The 19,945-nt window shown below is 40.5% G+C and overlaps 1 protein-coding gene across 3 annotated transcripts in view; it reads right to left on the bottom strand.

The window, feature by feature from the left end:
• The window catches only part of LOC111160860 (contactin associated protein like 5), an 823,942-nt gene that overhangs the window by 688,808 nt on the left and 115,189 nt on the right, over positions 1-19,945 (bottom strand). Inside the window, exon 2 of one of the 3 annotated variants that reach the window (XM_022524245.1) lies at positions 18,644-18,744. The exons of the other annotated variants lie outside the window; for them this stretch is intronic. Within the exon in view, the coding sequence (XP_022379953.1) occupies positions 18,644-18,656 (13 nt within the window). The 5' untranslated portion in view covers positions 18,657-18,744. The remainder of the gene's footprint in view (positions 1-18,643; positions 18,745-19,945) is intronic. 3 annotated transcript variants of the gene reach the window in all.

Here is a 19,945-nt window from a genome sequence, read left to right as displayed (position 1 = left end):
AATATATCTATTTCAAATTTCCATTGAGTGCTTCCAGAAAACAAGCAGAAAATAGACTCTCGAGAATCCTATCTGATGTTGGCCTAAAATCTTTGCTTCTTCACCATTTACAGGAAATTGATTTTCTGTGATGGAAATCATCTCAGCTCTGCAGGCTCTTTGAAGTCCTGTCAAAGACCAATGTGCATTTTCATGCATTGTTTGTAAACTATCAGAATACTCTTTCATGAAATTAATTGTTGGAAAAGATACCAGAAGCCAAACATTCCCCCACCCCTTATTTATAGTCTTAATGTTTCTCAACTAATGTCTTTTCATCTCTTTTATTTACTGTGGAATCATCCAAATCACATCAGTAGGAAAAAAAAAAAATACCACAGGTTTGTTTTTCAGAGACATCCTCACTGGTTTTGATGGAAATATAAAATGTGTACTCTGAAACAGCCTTGTCCTAGGGGAGCAGAAATGAGCAGATGAGCAGTGTCAAGCACGGGCATGGGGCCAACCACTGAAATCTGAAAGTCAAACCTATCAGGAATGCATCGAAATCCTATTAATTCTGCCAGAGACACAGGGTTTGGATTTTAATAGTTGGAAGTTGGAAGTGCATCTGTCTCTGAGTGAATTGAAATAAAACTCCCCCTTCCCCTCCATGTGACTTGCAGACTGACATTTCTTATAACTAAAGGAAGCATCTTCATCCTGAATGTTGATCACTCCTGGTTTTGTGGAATGCTGTCTCTGACAATAATGTAATCACCCTAAGAAACACTTGAACGTCATTGTTTTGTGATTAAAGAGAGAGAAAAAAGAATGCACACACTCCCTTATGTAAAATTGATTTTGTGTGGTATACCATCCTAATATCTGATTAAAGCTACAGAGTGAGCACAGATGCATCTGTATGACAGGCCAGGGGCACCACAAATAGTGAGAAGGGATTGAGTTGGGTGAGAAACTAATTTTGACGGTCTTTCTTGGGAGATCCCTAAAATTCTGAGAGCTTTTCTACACTACCTTTTTTTTTCTTATTTGAAATGTTGCTCTGTAGATCAATTTCTAAATTATAACCAATCCTATGATAATGAGCAAACTAGCAAGAATCTAAAAAGGAAAAATGTAGATACCTCAAAATTTGCCTTAATGTCAGGAGTTAAAACAAAGGAAAACAACTACCACCACCAGCATCACAGTAACAAAAACATTTCAAACCTAAGATGGGGAATAAGTATTACCTCTGAGGGACTGAGACCAAAGCGGACTTGGTGGTCTTAGTGAAACACAAGCTACATGGTGATGTACAAGGCATACTAAAACTGCAAAATTAAGCAAGATGTCAGAATAACTATAGGATATTTCAGTATGGGGGAAAACACTAATTAGCCCCTAAATTTTGTGATCAGATTCTAGAGTGATGCTCCAGTTTCTAATCTCAGCAACTGCATGATAATATCAACAATATGGACAAAGTCTAGTGGAAAGCAACAGTTGTGTTTAAAAGAAAGAAATTAGACACTAAGAAAGAATTTTTAAAAAACTGATTTATAGTTTAGAAAAGGCCTGGGTTGGGTGAGGGTGTTAAATTCTATACATATAATGGATTCATTTGGAAGGGAAGCAATATTTAAGAAAAGGCATTTGTTCAGTGTACACATTAAGCTGGATGTGACAAGAATGACTGCCAAAGAAGGGGAACAATAAGGAAAAAGTAAATCATTAAAAAAAAAAAATCTGATCGTTGATACAGAAAGTAGGAAGGATTTTTAATCCACCATTACAGAGGCATTCCAGCCCTTCGCCCAAGTATCTCCTTGGTGTCAGGATCTTAGGGCAGTGTGTCTGTGGGCAGGTGTGCACATGCAGGATGAGCACTGACTACACAACGCCCAGGAGCCAGGCACTGTTCACACCCTACGTATCTATTACCCCCAAACACCAAGATAAATACAGGTTTTGCCACCTTTTTTTTTTTTTTTTTTTACATAAGAGGAAAAAGACACCTATAAAACGGAGAAATAACATGTATGGATGTGCACGTTTCAAGTGGAAGAGGCAAGATTTGAACCCAGAGCTATCTGATTCTGTAGTCACCATTTTCTTACCTAACGCTGATAAAGAAGCCAGCAGCTTTTGTGAAGAATTTAGATTGTCGTCACCGTCTGCCTCCTAGATATGAATGTTGCTTGGCTTGGCGGCCACAAAACCCCTGAGAGGAAGGCCTCTTCAGAGCTCCAAGCTTTCTACTTTGAGTTGTTTCATCATTAAGCTCAATAAGTGGCATTTCCTTCCCCTTAATTCTGCCACACAAATTAATTCATGTCTCCCAATAATGAGGTGTGAAGCCATGGGTATTATCTCTCTGTTAATGACCATTTGTTATGTTTTAGGGGACTGAATTCTAGTGGAGCACATGCTGGCAGGTGTACTCATTCTTTGAGGCCAGGGATGGGGAGCAGGCAATGAAGAGATCAGAAAAGAGAGATATGCTGGGAACAGAATGGGAAGGACAAAACACACTCTCCTATGGACACGGAATTTTCAGCCTCAAGGACTCAAAGGTGTGGGTTTGCATCCTGATAAATTAAAAACACTTTAAACGCTTAGTTTTGAGTACCATTTAATTTCAGGGTAGAAGATCATAAAATAAGATAAAGTATAAAAAATCAAGATGCTGAATATTAAATATGTAGGCTTCTATGAACTCTTGTGTGTGTGTACATATATGCATATATATGTAGTTCTCATTTCTGTGATACATATACAAGCATATATTCTAAGGCTAACAATTCATGCATATCTGTCTATCTCTACCTATCTATCTATTTATCTACATAGAGAGAGCATGCACATTTAAAAACACAGCAAAATAAATGCCATGAAATCAAAATGTTAAGGCATTAGTTCTCAAGAATATCAGTATAGGTTTTATGTATTTTCTAAATTTTTGTAATTTTTAAACTTTCTAAATTGAGATTGTGTTTCTTTTATAATCTGAAAAATGTAAAAAACATTATTTAACAACTTTATTTAACATTATTTAACTAATAATAGTAATAATATAATAATAATGGTGATAATAATAATGCTCATCTCAATGTGTATTTGTTTTCCATTACACTTAAAAATTCCTACCATTTTTCCTGCTGTTTTGAGAGGGAAAAGTAGCCTTCCTCTAGATAATTTGTTTTTGAAGTGTGCAATTGGCATACAGAAACTTTGAATGCTTAGGGGAAAAAAAAAGTGAACTATATTTAATCAAATCCTGATAGAGAAAAGTAAATAGGACAGTTAACCATTAATTGCTCAGTTATTAAATATTTTGGTATCATTAATGGTAGATGCTGTGACCGGGCTTTGAGCATACAAGGACAAATGAACAGAGCTAGCTACCAGGCTGATAAATTGGCTAGCAGAGACTGTGTCTTGCACGTAGGTGGGAGAGGTCACTGTGCTGCTCTTTGCTGATAAAGAACATGAACCACCACCAAGTTTGGCTGACAGAAAACCTTTCTAGACCATTTCCTCAGAGAGGCCTGTTTCAGCATTTACCACATGTACCAGAACAGCTTGACCTTTACGGAATGCCCACCATGGTGAGGACACCTTGTCTTTAGCTCTAGTAGACAGGCCCGGACTCCAGGGAAACAATAAATTCCAAAACCAGAAATAGGAGAAGGTCAAGAGTCTGAGATAAAAGCAGAAGCTGGGGCACCTGGGTGGCTCAGTGGGTTAAAGCCTCTGCCTTCGGCTCAGGTCATGATCCCAGGGTCCTGGGATCAAGCCCCGCATCAGGCTCTCTGCTCAGCAGGGAGCTTGCTTCCTCCTCTCTCTCTCTGTCTGCCTCTCTGCCTACTTGTGATCTTTGTCTGTCAAATAAATAAATAAAATCTTAAAAAAAAAAAAAAAGCAGAAGCTGTATGTATCACATGACCCCCGAGGACAGCTCTAGCTATCATGACGATCCCAAGACTTCTGGTGAGACCTGTTTAAGGCCAGACAGCCTTCACCACCATCGCTCAGCCTTTCAGTGACTCCTGATGTCCAGCCAGGAGTTGTTGTCACAAGTCCTTCACCTTTTTCACATCTAAAGAACAGCTCAAATTACCTGTTTATTGAGGGGTAGTGGGGATCTTGTTATGTCAGCCCCCCCCCGCCATGATAAAAAACGGCAAGGTCACTTTGCAGCTGGCAAATTGAAATACTGTAATTTGTGTGCTCAATAAATAACATGAATTAGATGCAGCTCTTTTATCTGAGCTTTCTCAAGGAGAAGAGGTAGCGTCAGGCCAGTGGGCAGGAAAAGAGAGCATTTGTGGAAGGCAGAGGAGCCAACACGACATCTGAAATTACTTGATAGAAGCCAACATTTTATATCCCTGCTGTAATTCTATCCTGGTTTGAAAAAGCAATAACTTTCTTTCTATCTGAGTGACAGCCATATGGGGTTGTTTCTATAGTTCCGTGCAACGTAGAGATAGAAAAATCCACCTAGATGATGGGGTAGAGGAGACAGAAAGGAAGGAAGGGGCTTCTCAAATGCAAATGGTTCAGAACATGCCACAGGAGCCTGCTGAGTTTCCTACTTGAGAGTGATGAGACTGGAATTCAGGGAGGTCAGGGTAACTGATTCAAGCTCATTCAACTGGAAGGGGCAGGCCACAAGGTCTGTGAGCTCTGTCTTTGCACTGTGCCCTTCTATACGCGCTATGTCGGGGGGGTACTTCTTCCCATGCTCCTTACCAGTCTTTGTCTTCTTACCAATTCTTTGCCTACTTCAGCCCTCAGTCACTCAATGCCATGGACGGGGGTATCTACATGCTACGGGAGACACTGACATGGCTCACTGTGGCCCACAGCAGTCACCCTGACTGACCCTGTCCTGTCTCTGCCCATACTTACCCCACAGCTTCTCACCACCGTGGAAGTGTACCAGGGACACTCTGAGACAAGCTCCCGTAGATGACCCAGAAGATGGCATTGGAAAGCCGCTGCCCACTGTCTGCCTTTTAGAGTGGCAGAGGACACTGCTGTATGATTTAACAGTGCCATCTCCACCAGTGTCCCAGGGTGCCACTCATCTGAGAAGTGTCTGCACACAATGCTAATATTGGCAAGATTTCTGAAAAGCTAACTCAGGTATTAAATCATGCCAAATGAACAAGTCAAATCCTTATTGGTCTTCTCCCAAGGTAACTCTCCTAGAGAAAAGTAAAGGTTAAGTCAGTGTCTGAAAGAGAAGTCAACCCTCTCTGGAAAAAAAGAAATAAATAAAAATTTAATGCATCTGAAGTCTTTTTTTATTTTATTTTATTTATTTATTTGACAGAGATCATAAGTAGCCAGAAAGACAGGCAGAAAGAGAGGGGGAGGCAGGCTCCCTTCTGAGCAGACAGCCCAATGCAGGGCTCGATCCCAGGACCCTGAGACCATGACCTGAGCCGAAGGCAGAGGCTTAACCCACTGAGCCACCCAGACTCCCCAAGACATCTGAAGTCTTAAAGCAGATTCCTTTATAACTGTCTCCATATGCTACCTACCTCTCCTTAATCTCTCTGTTCTGGTCCTCAGACCCTGTGTCGCTTGTTAGCATGCCTGTCCCGGTTTGTCGCCTCTTTTCCCTACAAAACATGAAGAAGTCACCTGCCTCCCTTAAATGCCCCATCATGTTTGGCCTCAGCTATAGAGAGATTTTTTCCATTGGTGCTGCTCCTGACCAGGATTTTGCCCACCATCTTTTCCCACATGAAGAAAAGAACAAAATAGATCTATGCAATATGGCAAGTGTTGGACCTCAGCTCAAGTAACCCTGACTTCTGGAACCAGAAGCTATGGCCTTCCCATGATTCTCCTTCATATCAACTACAGAGTTATGCTGAGCCTAAGACTGAGTAAAGGCTCTAAATACACCATCATCTTGGTCTGCACCTTAAAAACAAAAAACAAAATAGGAATATTTGGGCACTATATTTAAATTATTGGGGCACTGTAATGCTTGCTAATGGGCTGGGGTTCTTGGATCTTAGAAATGGAGCTTTCCACTGGGTTTTGTTGGAAATGCACCACAGTATTACTAGTTTTCATTTTTCTAAATATTAATAACTATATTTTGTCCAGTGTTCCATGGAAGTTCACAACAAATGTAGTCTTTGCAGTTTCTATGTATAAGTCAAGGATTCTTATAGAAACTGCACCATATTAAAGTTTTCTTTCAAAGACTGGCCTTTTCTTTATTGTGCTTTTCCTTCAACCTCACAATTAATGTTCTCTTACGGATGAATGGGACCCATCTTTTTGGTTGTGTTCATGGATCCTTCATGTGACTGGACACTTGCTTAGTGCTGCTTGGTGACCTGTATCTCTACTTACGCCATGCCAGCCCAAAGCCCAGCCCCAAGTGGAACACCAACCACCACAGACAATACCGAAAGACAAAAAGACAAAAGGCCTCCCACGACCTCCTCAGTGCTTTACTTGCTATCTTCCCATCTCACCTGCAGAAGAATAATGGCTGGGAAGGGAGCAATCAATAATGTCCACCTCTGCCCTCCAGGAGGCTTACAGCCTGGTTGCAAGTAGACATGAATGTAGATAAAACAGTGAAAAAAACCAAGAAGAAAAGGGGAAGGTAGCAGTGGTGAGTATAGAAATAGCTGGCCTGTTGATTCCAAGGTGGGCCTTTGGGGTGGAGGGGCCTTTTTGGGTTCCACGGAGGAGGACGGCCTGAATAAGTGTGCAATTTGGAAGGCCTCACTGACTGACCATCTAGAGTCTGCATCCACCCTAAAAGCACTAGAGAGCCATACCCCCAATTCACGGTCTTTACTAATGTTCAAAAGCTCAGCTTGGTTTGGGGTGAGACATACATTGCTCAATGGTAATGGTAATGATGATTGCTATTTGTATTAATCATACTCCATATCTGTATACAGAGGACTTGAGACAACTGGTGATGAGTGTTGATGTGCCCATGACCCAGAGGACCCTAAGCAATTCCAGTTGCTCATGTTTTGCCTGCCCTTCTCTCCATGTGGGGCCAGCCTCATCCCACATGGGACACTCCAGCAGCCTTCTGAGAAAATCAAGCCATTTCCTAACTTACCCTTTCTTTCTACCACATCTGGACAGATTTGCGAGAAGGGCTTTCTCAACCCTAACCTGAAAGTTTAGTAGGAAAAGGACTTTCTGCCCAACAAACTGAGCTATTTCAGTGTAGGAACACTAGGCCTATGTCTGTCATGACTGTACCAAACAAGCAGATCCTAGTTTGAGAAAATCTTGAAAATTGGGAACAATGTTTTAGCAGTCAAGAATTTCCCTTCTGCCCTCAAGAGCCCAAGGGCTGTGTACACACTCTTTGCCCAGTTTCTGTATAAACTTTTAGGGAATAATTAGAATCCCGTCGATGCTGTATTATGCACTGTAAACATAAGAGCCCTAGCTAACAAAACAAGCAAACAAACAACAGAAACAGGCCCATACATACAAAGAACAACCTGGTGGTTGCCAGAGAGAAGGGGGCTGGGGATCAGTGACATGGTGAAGGGATGAGGAGGTACAAACTTCCAGGCATAAACTAAATGCCACGGGGATGAAAAGTACAACATGAGGAATATATCAATAATAATTTAATAATAAAAAAAAACAGCTTTCTTCTTTTTGATATGATTAATAATTTACAATGAGGACACTTCTCAGGAGAGATGAAGGAAACCAATGATCTTTTCATAGATCTAGGACTCCTCTGCCTCTTGTAGCAAGGAACTGCCTCGCCCCGGATCACACACCTAGAGAAGCCTGAGAATGAGAATACTTCTAACCTTCTCCTCCTTGCTGGCCCTCTTTCCTTTCTTCTTTCCTACATTTCCTCCCTCTTTCCTTGGCCCCTCTTTTCCTACTTTTTGCCATAGATGTGTTTTGACTGCCTGCTTTGCCCTAGCACCACTTGGGATTTTGCTTCTCTTCCTTCGGCCAATCTCAGATGTTAGGAATCTGCATGCAGAAGGGGGAAGTAGTTCTCTGTGTATCTGACATTTCTGGACTCTTGAGGACTGGGCTGTTCCTCCTGCACTGCAGAGGAGCCCTGACCCTACGTGGAAGCAGCTCGGCTGCCCTCAAAGTCCAGGCTGGACAGGCTCTCTGCAACTGGCCTAACAGGGGGTGTAAAGCCACAATCTGTTCTCCAACAACTTGTGATTGTTTTCAGAATCCTACAAAGACTACATGGTGATGAAATCAGTTTCTTCACATACAACTTGCTATACCTTATGTTTATACTTCAAAAAAAAAAAAAAGTGAGAGAAAAAATTCTTTTTCAGGAATTTTTATCCAGTGTGGAGAAGAGTGAGAACCTTTTAAAAATTATTTTGTTTTTATATTGACAACTCTAAATGATAAGCAGAGTTGAAACTGCCAAGTAAAAATGGGCTCTGGAGTATAAAAGAAACTTTTTTTTAATCTCTTATGATTGTAACTCTGCAGTCACATATGGAAATGTATTAAACGGGGACCACCTGTCATTATTTTTTGAAAAGCAGAAGGAAGATTTTTTTTTTTCTGACTGTGTATGGTTTCCAAAAACTATAGAATTTCACTTAAAAGTAAATCTTTGGGTAAGAGGAGAAACTAAGAGAGTATTCCTGCGTATTAATTAGAAATCTTTTATTTCAAAAGAAAGAGAGATGTGATACATACTTTATGAAATATAATGTGTTAATATGAAGAATTTAAGGGAGATAATGGGACAAAATACAATATGAGAATAATGAAGTTTTTCTCTTCATAAATACAAGAGACAAGATGAATTAAAAAAAGACCTCTGGCATTCTACCACGTAGAACCGAAACCTTAGCATTGAACTTCCAGGGGCCATGGTCTTGCTCCCTTGGTTATAGACTGCTTCCATATGCAAATACTACTAAAATGAGAAAAGCAAAAGAACAAGAAATACAAACTGAGCAGTACGTGACCTGATCACTCCATCTTGGGAGAAGGTTTGGAGAGGATGTTTGGTCCAGGGACAAAGGAATTGGGTTGTGTTTCAAGCTTGAAATTTCTTGGATTTGTAGACCCCTCGTCCTTCCAATGGTAGAATCTTTGTTGAAGTAAATATTCTAATTGTATATCCTGGGTGTCCCATTTATTCCACCTGGTGGCCTACACTGCCTGGAAAGAACCCCAGGGGTTAGAAACGGTAGATTTCTTTCTTTTGGTGGCTTTTGTTAATTAGCTTGGGTTTCTGGCACAATAGTAGAACTGCCACCACCATTTCTAATAAGTAAAAATAGCAGCCAATAACGGAACAAGGTAAAAGGGAAAAATGACAATAACTAACTAAATGATAGCTAATGAAGCCAGGCAAGACTTTCATATCAACTGGCCCAAGTGGTTCTGTTGGTTCAGAACCTGATCAAGTATGCAGGGAAGCAGTGTCCATTTCCTCATCCTTGGGTTCCCTGTACTTAAACCCTGAGGTAAGTAAGTGTAACTAGTTCCAAGCTTTAGATCATTAAATGTGATTTAGGTTCTTACTCGCTCTAATGAGAACTGCATATAATTATTTTTATAAAATCTCCCACATGATGCTTTAATCAGGATTATGGCACATCAGTTTTAAACAAAACAACAGTCTGTGCAATTCGATCCATGTCCTGTTTACAGACTCACAGATGTTAAGCCATAGGAGCGATAGATGATGAAGCAAAGCAGGCAAATCACAGCCCAAATAATTGGCTGTTTGGAGACTTTAGTTTGCAATATTAACATTCATGTTTCAACCAGAAAAATGAATTCCATGACCTGGGTTTTTGGAGAGGCTCCATGTCTAGACCACATTTTTTCTTGTAATCAACCAAGGTTTCACACTCACAATCCTGTGTGCCATTGAATAATATGGATGGATGAGGGAGCTGGGTGTAAAAGTAAATAGGGATTTGGGGGGTTGTGTCTTAATGAAAGGCCCATGCCTCATGGACAGAGCCAGCTGCCATACTATTGCATATAATTGTTGTAAAATATTCATATTTTTACAAGGAAAAGTCAGTAGTCTGAGGCTCCTAGTGTTAAAAAAAATCCCTGATTTTAAATTTGGGAAATTATATTAAAACATATTTATGCATGCACCGTTCATGAGGCACCCATGGGCCATTAGTTTGGGACTTCTGCTCTGAACTGTGTAGACTGACAGGATAGATATCACATATCCTTGCATTATTATTATTATTATTATTACTACTACTACTATTGCTATTATTATTATTATTAGCATCTTTCTCATTTTCTAGTGCCCTGAAATGAAATGGACACTTGATGGGGGTAGAATAAATGACTGAAAGGCACCCGCGGGTGTAATGGTACTAAGTTGGAAAGGGACTCTTCCATGAGCAGATAAGTAGTGGCAGGGGCAGATGAATATCATTTCAAGTTCTGCCTAATGTCCTTGAGCCTATGCTATTCCCCTTCTCAAGGTTTTAGTGATGTAAAAGCAGAGTAAGAGGATTGCAGATATCCATTAGGCTGTGCATCAAAAGCCATTCATACACTAGATCTTTAGCAAAAAATCTGTTTCACATGCAGGGAAGGGGCAGCGAAAAGAAGGTGCTGATGATAAATATTATATTATCTTGCATTTTTTAACACAGACTATATTCTGGTAAACATTACAGATGTATTCTTTCATTTGATCTTCACAAACATATCAGACATTTCCATGTTTTAGAAGAAGAAACTGGGAGAAAGAGAAATAAGGGAACCAGTCCAAAATCGTGCACTTACTAAACTGAATTTACCCTACCTTAGGTGCTTCCACATGTGGCTTTAGTTCTCAAAACAACCATGTAAAACAGATATCATTTTACATATATTTCAAGGGAGGGGAAAGTCTTAGCTAATGCAACAAAGAGGCATGCACCAAGCAAGTGTAACTAGTTAAAATTAGATTCAAATCTTACTCTTTTGACTCACAAGAACATGCCTTTTACATTAATAACAGGACTTGCTCTTCCAGAAGCACCTGGTTGGCTCAATTGGTTAAGTGTCTGCCTTTGGCTCAGGTCATGATCTTAGGGTCCTGGGATTGAGCCCACCATCAACAGGAAACCTGCTTCTCCTTTTCTAACCCAGCCCTCCCCACTCATGCTCATGTTCTCTCTCTCTCTCTCTCTCTCACTCTCTCTCAGATAAATAAATAAAATCTTTTAAAAAGGGGGGCACCTGGGTGGTTCAGTGGGTTAAGGCCTCTGCCTTCAGCTCAGGTCATGATCCCAGAGTCCTGGGATCGAGCCCCGCATCGGGCTCTCTGCTCAGCGGGAAGCCTGCTCCCCTTCCTCTCTCTCTGCCTGCCTCTCTGCCTACTTGTGATCTCTGTCTGTCAAATAAGTAAATAAAAATCTTTAGGAAAAAAAAAAAAGGATTGTTCTTCCACATGTTCTGTTTGTATTATATCGTGATGGATCCTAATATCCCTGCAGAGTAGGCAACAGAATCTACACTTCACGGTTGAGTTCAAGCTCCTTGTCCAAGTGTGTGTAGATACCAAGTCAGCCCAAGCACAGGTTTCAATCCGAGGTACAAGCCCAATTCAGTCTGGTTCTACCATGCTTCATGCTATACAGTCCTCCTATACCCTCCCCTGCATAAACTCATTACTCATCATTCCACTTACCCACAGACAGCTTAAGGCAAGCCTGCAGCTTCTCTCTTCCCCAGTAAGGTCTCTCTACAGTGTTGTCTAGGTGTGTTTGAGAACATTTAAACTGTGTCATTTAAACCCGTGCTCCAGCGCTTCCAAAGGCTTCTCCTCCCACCTAGAATAAAATCCAAATTCTTTCATGGGATTTATGTGTCATAGACTACCCCTTTCAGTGAAAATTTTCTTCTTCCAAAAGTTGTTCCCTCACTTTATTGATCAAATATTATTTCCTCAAAGAGGCAATGTTAGAAATCATTATCTAAAATAGAGTGGCTGGGGCACATGGGTGACTCTTACCAGAGGAGCATCCGACTCCTGATTGCAGCTCAGGTCAGGATCTCAGGGTTCTGGGATTGAGCCCCACATTGAGTTCCCCACTCGGCAAAGAGTCTGCTTAACTCCCTCTCCTTCTACCCTTTTCCCTGCTTGTCCATGCCTGTACTCTCCCTCTAAGACTATAAAGTTTTAATAAATCTTTAATAAAATAAAAATGAGTCTCTGCATTAAGTTTGTCCTCTTTTTTCACGTAGAGCTATCTAAAATTATATCATCTCTGTATTTTCTTATTGCCTATCTTCCTCGCTGGAATGTAAGTTCCATGAGGGCAAGGTTATTGCTGCATTCACAGCTGTGTCTAAGCACTTAGAACAGTGTCTGAGTAAGTCTGACCTGCACAAATCCCCTTTCATGAATGGCCAAGTGACTTCAAGGGTCCAGGTACATTCTCTAACGTTTGACATGCACGCTGATGTTTTCAGAGCCGAAACACAAGGAGAACAGTCATGTTTTGAAATCACTGAAAACAAATGCTGTGAATAAACACAGATGAAGAAAAAAAATGTTTGGTGGGTTCCAACTAAGTAACTGAAGAATAGAGTCATAGACCTTAGAACAGAGAATAAAAATAATTAAGCTGTGAATGTTGTTAGGAGAGATTTCAATTCTTTCAAAGATTCATGCAGAGAAAACAACTTGAAGTTAAAAGAAAGATTTTTTTCTTTATGGAAGAAGAATAAATGTTATTTTCCTTTCTCCTTTCCTTAAGTTAGAAAATTAGATGAGAGACAGAGATAAGAGAAGAGGGAGAGGTGCGTAATTTTGAGGGCTATCATAGGAGGTGGTGACTTTTCTGTAGTACACATGTAATGGAGGAAACCACACTGATTTCAAAATTGGAGATTTAAGCAAAGTCAAAGTTGCTTTTATTGACTTTTAAGAAGGAAGGCAGAGTTTGCTTGTTTAGGTTCATATAGAATGATGGGCCCTGACAGCCAGTATTTCTGTCCTGAAGTGTCTTCATGCAAATAAGATGAAGACACCCATGCCTGACTCTTCAAGGAACCATGATCCCAGCTTGGCATTTGCTGTAAATGGAAACTCTCTGTGGGTCGACAGATAAAATAGTTTCCTTCTGACATTTGCCTGTGATGATGACTTGATATAAACAAAGTAACTACTTCTCTAGCTATGCTTGCAAGGCCCTGGAGACCACATGTTCCTGTCCTCATTGCAGCCCAGGGAGTGGGGGTGGGCCTAGTGTGGTATGATTGAAATTTCAAACATGCTGGTCATGTTATGTTCATTCCGGTTGGACTCAAATACTGAGTATTTGCTAAGTCCTAGTCTCCAGGGCTCTTCCTCTGGTGCCCATTGGTGTGTATGTATGCATGAACCTTGCAAGTCAACTGATTTCTGGCCTCTCTGCCTTCCTCACTAGTCTAGATGTTGAGATTCAGTTTATTTCTTCCAAATCCCAGTCCCATCATCACCCCCATCATTGTCTCCCCTCCACTAGTCTCCTACCCAGCAGAGTAGACAATGAGTCTGAGCTCACGCAGACTGAGTTTTCACCTTAGCTCTATTAATTTGCTAGCTGAATGAACTTGGTAAACATATTTTTGTCTCTCTGACCTATATGTAAAATAGGATTTAGAATATCTACTTTGCGGGGTTGTTAAGATAATTAGAAATAAATTGATGTACTAGGTACTCAGTTCACAGAAGTTGAATGAATCTTTCCATTGTGCCAAGAAACATAGTCAACTTTTAGTCTCTTTCATGGTCTAGACTTCTTTTTTCCAGACTTCTTTTTCTCACTGATAATTCCTCTGATTCTACTTTTTTGTTTATCATTGAATTTGTACATTTTCCTGTTGCATTGTATACGGTTATTGCAGATAATCCTCAAAGCCTTTGTGAAATTGGCAGTGTATAATATAAACAAACAATATAAGCAAACACATAAAATAAAACAAATAAATATGGCCTCCAGCCACAAATTCCCAAAGCCTCGTATTCTCTAGTTTTAAACTCTGTCAACAATGATAATAATTTATAAATCCCAAAGAGCCAACAAAGTGAGAAATGTAAAATTTAGCACAGGGCCTGTCTGTGCAGAAGCAATACTAATTGCAGTCATTTATGTCAACAGCTTACCATTTATACCTAATTATCATGCCTCAAAATTGCATTATGTATATCATTCGGTGTGTGTCAAATTAACTCTGTTGTAAGTTTTATTTGATTATGCCACTATTCTCCTCACCTGCATGCTCAGTTTTTATAGTTTGTTGCTTATGTATCATGGTCAATTGCTCTCAAGCTTTAAAAAAAAAAAATGGTAAAGACAGCAACCACTGGAGAGAAGAGGACTAAAACTTGTGATATCTACCACTGAAGAACTGATTGTTGGGGAAGAGAGGGATCCAGCCTATTAATTTGATGACCCTAATGTTGACCTGCTGCTGCCCACCATAGGTTTGGTTTATTTATTTATTTATTTATTTTTTCCCCTTTCCCTCGGTGGTAATAACTATCTTTTTCTCCATTAGTGTAGGAAAATCTGACATGGTAAAAACATAGGATTTAGTAGATGTGGATTCAAAGCTCTGCCACTTACTTGGTGTAAAGTGGCTGGTGTATGTTTCCTGACTGTCCATAATCTCAGCTTCTTTGGACAGGAATGCTGATATCTCCTTCATAGACTATTTGTGAGGAGAAACAATGACTGTTCATTCCCATTAAAAAATGGTAATACTGTTTCGTGTTTGGGAAGCTCTAAGTAAGTGGAAGAGTATCCTACCCTCATTCTTCAAATGTATTCATCCCTCCAGATAAGTATCCCTCAAGTTCTTCAAAATCTGGAGGAACTCTTTCATACAGGTGGACATGTTGTTTGTTGACATTTGATAATGAGCTCAAATGTGACAGTTGGCTTTCAAAAGAGGACCATAACCTTTTGATACTTGCCTGCTTGGTTTTCAGCTAAGCCTCTGAAGTGTCACAACTGGAATCACAGAGCATCATATATTAGCTGTAGAAGGAAACATAAGGGTCACCTTGTCCCATGCCTTCATTTTCTGACGAGGAACACTGGGACCCAGAAAGGTTAAATGATTCACCGTGGCCTCACAGTTGGTTAGTGACAAAACAGGGACAAAATGTTCACACTGATCTTTTCACTGACTAAGTACAGAGGTTGGCAAACTATGACCCACAGGCCGAATCTGGCCAGGCGCCTATTTTTGTAAATAGAATTTTATTGGAACAGTGACATATCCATTCATTTACATATTGTCAATGTTTTTCTTCTACAATAACAAAATGAATCGTTGTGACAGCGACCATATGGCCTGCAATGCCTAAAATATTTGCTTTCTGGCACTTTAGAAAAAGTTTGTGAACCCCTGATCAAGAAGAACAGTTCCAAAACTCCAACTCATGAAGTGAGTTATCACCCCAATTTTTTTTTTTTTTTAATCTGAGTGGAAAGCCAACCAAGCAACAATGTTCAACATTTTTCACTCTGAAGTGAGTTTTGTATCCCAAGAGCTACACAGTGTCACAAGTGTGATGTCAATGCTAAAAGCAGCTGTTCCCGTTAGGAGGCAGGACTGTGGAGGTTAGGCAGTAAAACCCATAAAATATGTGTGTCTCTGAGCCACTTCACATGAGCATTCTCTCTCAGGTCTGCGCTGAGTTCAAGTAAGAACTCCACTAAGGAATTCTCACTTGAAGGACAAGATGTGCGTGTGTGAGAGAGTGGACTGGAAGATTCCTGTGGGCCCTGAGGACAGATTACTGTCTCAGTCACTAAAACACAGTCTATCGGCCATATGCAACACACCTCCAGAATACCCGTTCCCCACCTAAAAGGGGCAACTCAAATTCAGTCTAACAATAGGAAGAAAAACCAAATGCCAACCCTGTTGGAGTAGAAAGGTAAGACCCAGGCTCTGCTCTTAGGAAGAAGACAGCTGTGAGCAAGATGCGACATGCAACGGGATTCCCAGTGCAACTTATCAAATACTGCAATAAATAGAGAATCACCAAAAATAACTCTAATGCCCCTTCTCTGTTTCACACTTGAAAAAAAATGAGCCTCAAAGGTTTTTGAACTAATGGGAACACTTGGGGACAGATCCTTAAACACTGGCAAAATCTTTTGCATGCTTATTATGTGCCAGGCTCTGCTCCATAAGCTTTGCATACATATTAGATCATTCAGTCTTCACAATAACTCTGTAAGGTAGCTTTTGTTGTCATCTCATTTTGCAGAAGAGGTAGCTGAGGCACAGAGATAAGGCACTTCCCTGGATCAATCACATTGTTGGGTGCATGATGAAGCTTGGGTTTGCCTCAGCAAGAGCTTCTATGTCTATGGACTCTTAAGGTTTAGGCAAAATGCTCACATTTACTGGGTCCTACTCTGGGCCTGACACAGACATCAGGTCCTGCCATTCCTACAGTAACTGTTGGGCTTCGGTTGGGCATTGGCTTAATGGTGATCATTTTCATTCATTTCACAGATGCATAAACCGAGGATTGGAAAGAAAGATCACCCTCTGGTCATTCTGATAATCTGTTCTGGATCTGGGGGTCATAGTACCGCCTCTCTGATTTGTCTCTCCTCTTGGTCTCAAGGCAACTTTACTGTCCTCTTACCATCCGCCCTCAGCCTTTTCAGTGTACCAAACTACCTGTTGACATTTTTCCGACATAACCTAAGAGTCTTCAAGTCTTAACCCTATTTACAGATTGAGTCTGCTGATTGCAGCCATATGCCAATTCTATTTGTCTGTGTTTTCTGAGATCATGTTACATTAACTGGCACAAATGTACCTTCTCCCAAAACCTTCTTTTAGAAGCACTTTCCAAAGCTAGCTGGAGTCTTTTTGTGTGTCACAGAGGGGCTGGTCAGGCATGCACACTGTCTCTAGAGCAGCAAAAGCTTTTTCCATTGCACTTATCTGGAAGAAGCCCCACTGCCCTTGCTCCAAAATTTCAGGGAACTGAAACTGGTCACTGATCTAACAATGGCTTATCCTAGAGAACCACAGCCATTTAATGTTTTTCTTTCAAAGGTTAATTAATTAATTAATTTATTTATTGAGTTCATGAATCCAAAGAGACTGGTGACAGACCTCAAGGTAAACACTTCCCCTCTCATCTGTCCCTGTTATGCTTGTTAAAAATATATCTGCAACACCTTGAAAAACAATATAAGGATTAAGGTGTCCCAACTAATTATCCAAGGGAGAAAAATAAGCATGGTTAGAAAAGGCAGCTTCTGGGAGATGGGAAAGAAAAAGTGAAAAATCTACTGTTTCCTAATAAGCCAATTAAAGTGGATATACTTTAAGTTGATCCATCACTAATAACATTTTACACTGTGCTCATGCACATACACACACACACACTTTATTTAACACATGGTCCTCTCTATTTTCACGTGCAGACATAGACCATAGGTTAATTTTAGAATTCCAAAGGATAAGAGTGCTACTTGGCAAACTCAAATATGATTAGAGGAGGTTGAATAGCAGTTGTTGAAAGACCTAAGAGTGTTCAGAGTGTAAAAACGAAGGTCAAGTTGGGGCATTATCACCGCATTTGAATATCTACAGGGCAGTCATGTAGAAAATGGAATAGACTCATTTCATTGTTCCAAAGTGCAGAGCTAGTATGACTGATGGAAGTTACAGAGGTAAGTTTTGGCCAACATAAGTATAAAAACATTGGAACAATTAGTTCTATCAAAAAAGGGAATGATTTGCTTTGGAGAATAGCAAAGTCTTTCCTCATAAAATATTTCAAAAAGAGGCTTGTATGGGTTACTGTCAAGGATTTTGTAGAAAAATTCGCACATTCTTTAAACAACAGCAGTGGTTCTCAGTCCCAGCTATTAAAAATTCTGAGACTGGGGTCTCACCCCACAGATTCTGGTTTAATGGATCCACAGTGGAGCCTAGGCATTAGGATATTTAAAAGCTCCCCATCTGATTCCAATGTGCAACCAGATAAAGAACCACAGGGCTAGGGAAGGCATTCATCTTATTTGTCACTCTGTTGACAGATATTAATGGGGCAAATACAGGAGGCCTGATTCTCTGAACTGAAGTAGGGAGAGTAGCAGATGCTAGTGGTGCCCACCCACACCCCTCACTCCTAACACTTCAACACACCAGAGTTTTCACCGTCTGAAGACTTTGTATTCCCATGAGAGGCCTCTTTACATATCACATGGCAGGACAGAAGTGCCAGAGCACCGTTGCTCCTTGGACATATTCCTCAAGCCAGGATGGATGGGAACTTGCTTGTTCTATAGAGGGGTGACTCTGAGGCGAATGTTCTACAACTGGGCCTCACAGTTTCTCCAGTGAAATTAAGTTCCAACCATCTCGCCCCACCTTCATTAGCTAACACCCATTTTCTGAAACCTCCTTTCTCTTCTGTGTCTCACTTCCAGGCCCCCTAGAGCTGTTCTTTTTACCTTCCAAAAAAGCTCCTTGCAGCTGAAAACTGTCTCAGAGTCTGCTCTGACAGAATCCAAACTAGGCTCATTTGGGCTTGGGGAAGCCCACACCACAATGAGGAAAGCCAACCAGTAAACAAATCTCATAACTAAAGGAGACCATATCCCAAATATTTAGGTAATTGGAACGTTCTGGAGGTTACCTAGCTGTTGCATTACACTCAGTTCTCAGGCAGCCAAATCACGATGAGTCCAGCAACATTTGATGCCAGGGGTCACACTCCAAGCCAGCATTCTATGTTCTCTTTAAATGAAAGAGATTATCATTTTAAATATTTATTAACCAGTATTTATTGTACATACACTCCCCACATTTTATCTCTATATTTTTGTCTAGTTTTCTATTTTTTCTACTTTTTGATCAATGTCATTAGCCTTTTTCCCTTCTTCAGAAAATCAATGGATGGTATGAAATATTTAAATCATGTCATTATGGTATGAAGGGTTAAATTTTTATAAATCCGTCAGTAATCCTGACCTCAACCTCCAGCCTTAGCCTAAGGGTAGTTTTAGGTTGGCTAATCACTCCTGGAATATTCTAAGTGGAATTAACCCCAGGGATGGTCTAGATGACCTTGGTTCCAGGATTTTGTACAGAGCCTCACCAATAGTTTCCATAGCAACCAAAGTTGATAAATGAGGATGATTTTCATTTGCTTGTCTCTGAGTTACAACTTTCTTTTAATAGGAAACTAGAGGAGAAATACAAAATATGATTACCAAGCAGAGAGGGTTATATGCTATTATAGGATAGGATTACCAGCTATTTTCTTCAAAACTGAAATTTAGATCTTGGCTTGTCTGTTCTCTTCAAAGTCCCTCAAATCTGTCGTGCTCTTCTCCCACACCCTGCCTTTGGATGTTGTCTTGCTTGGAATACCCTCCATTTTCCTCTCTGCTTTTCTGTATTTTCTCCAGCTACTATTTCTGTATCTGCCGCCCTCTCCCTTAATAAAATCCCCTCTTATCCTTATTAACAGGGATCAGCTCTGAGGGATATATCTATTTTAATTCCACACGATGTATATAATGATTATATTGTTGTCAGGTGGACCGGTTAAGAACAAAGAAGTTGGCAAAAGATAGATCTGTGATTCCAGCTCTGCTACTTAACAATTCTGAGGCCTTGAGCTATTGGCTTCACCTTCCAAGGTCTCAAGTCCCTTCATCAGCAAAATTTGGATAACAATAGAACTGACTACCTCTGTGGTAAAGGATTCCATGGGATCCTGGACAGACTATCTTAGCACAGTGACAGACATGTAGTGTACATTCAGTAAACGATAGCTAAAGCAGGATCCACTCTCATTGTTGGGTCACTTCATGAGGGAACAGTCACATCAGGAGCACAGATGGGACAGTCAGACAAACCCTGCTTCACGACTGCCCTACACACACGCATTGGTTTTTGTAAGTTAGAATGCATTCAGCAAATCGCTATACCC

This window comes from Enhydra lutris, unplaced genomic scaffold (assembly GCF_002288905.1).
Source record: "Enhydra lutris kenyoni isolate GAN:26980312 unplaced genomic scaffold, ASM228890v2 scaffoldscaffold78, whole genome shotgun sequence".
Lineage (NCBI taxonomy): Eukaryota > Metazoa > Chordata > Mammalia > Carnivora > Mustelidae > Enhydra > Enhydra lutris.
This window is presented reverse-complemented; position numbering and strand designations above follow the sequence as displayed.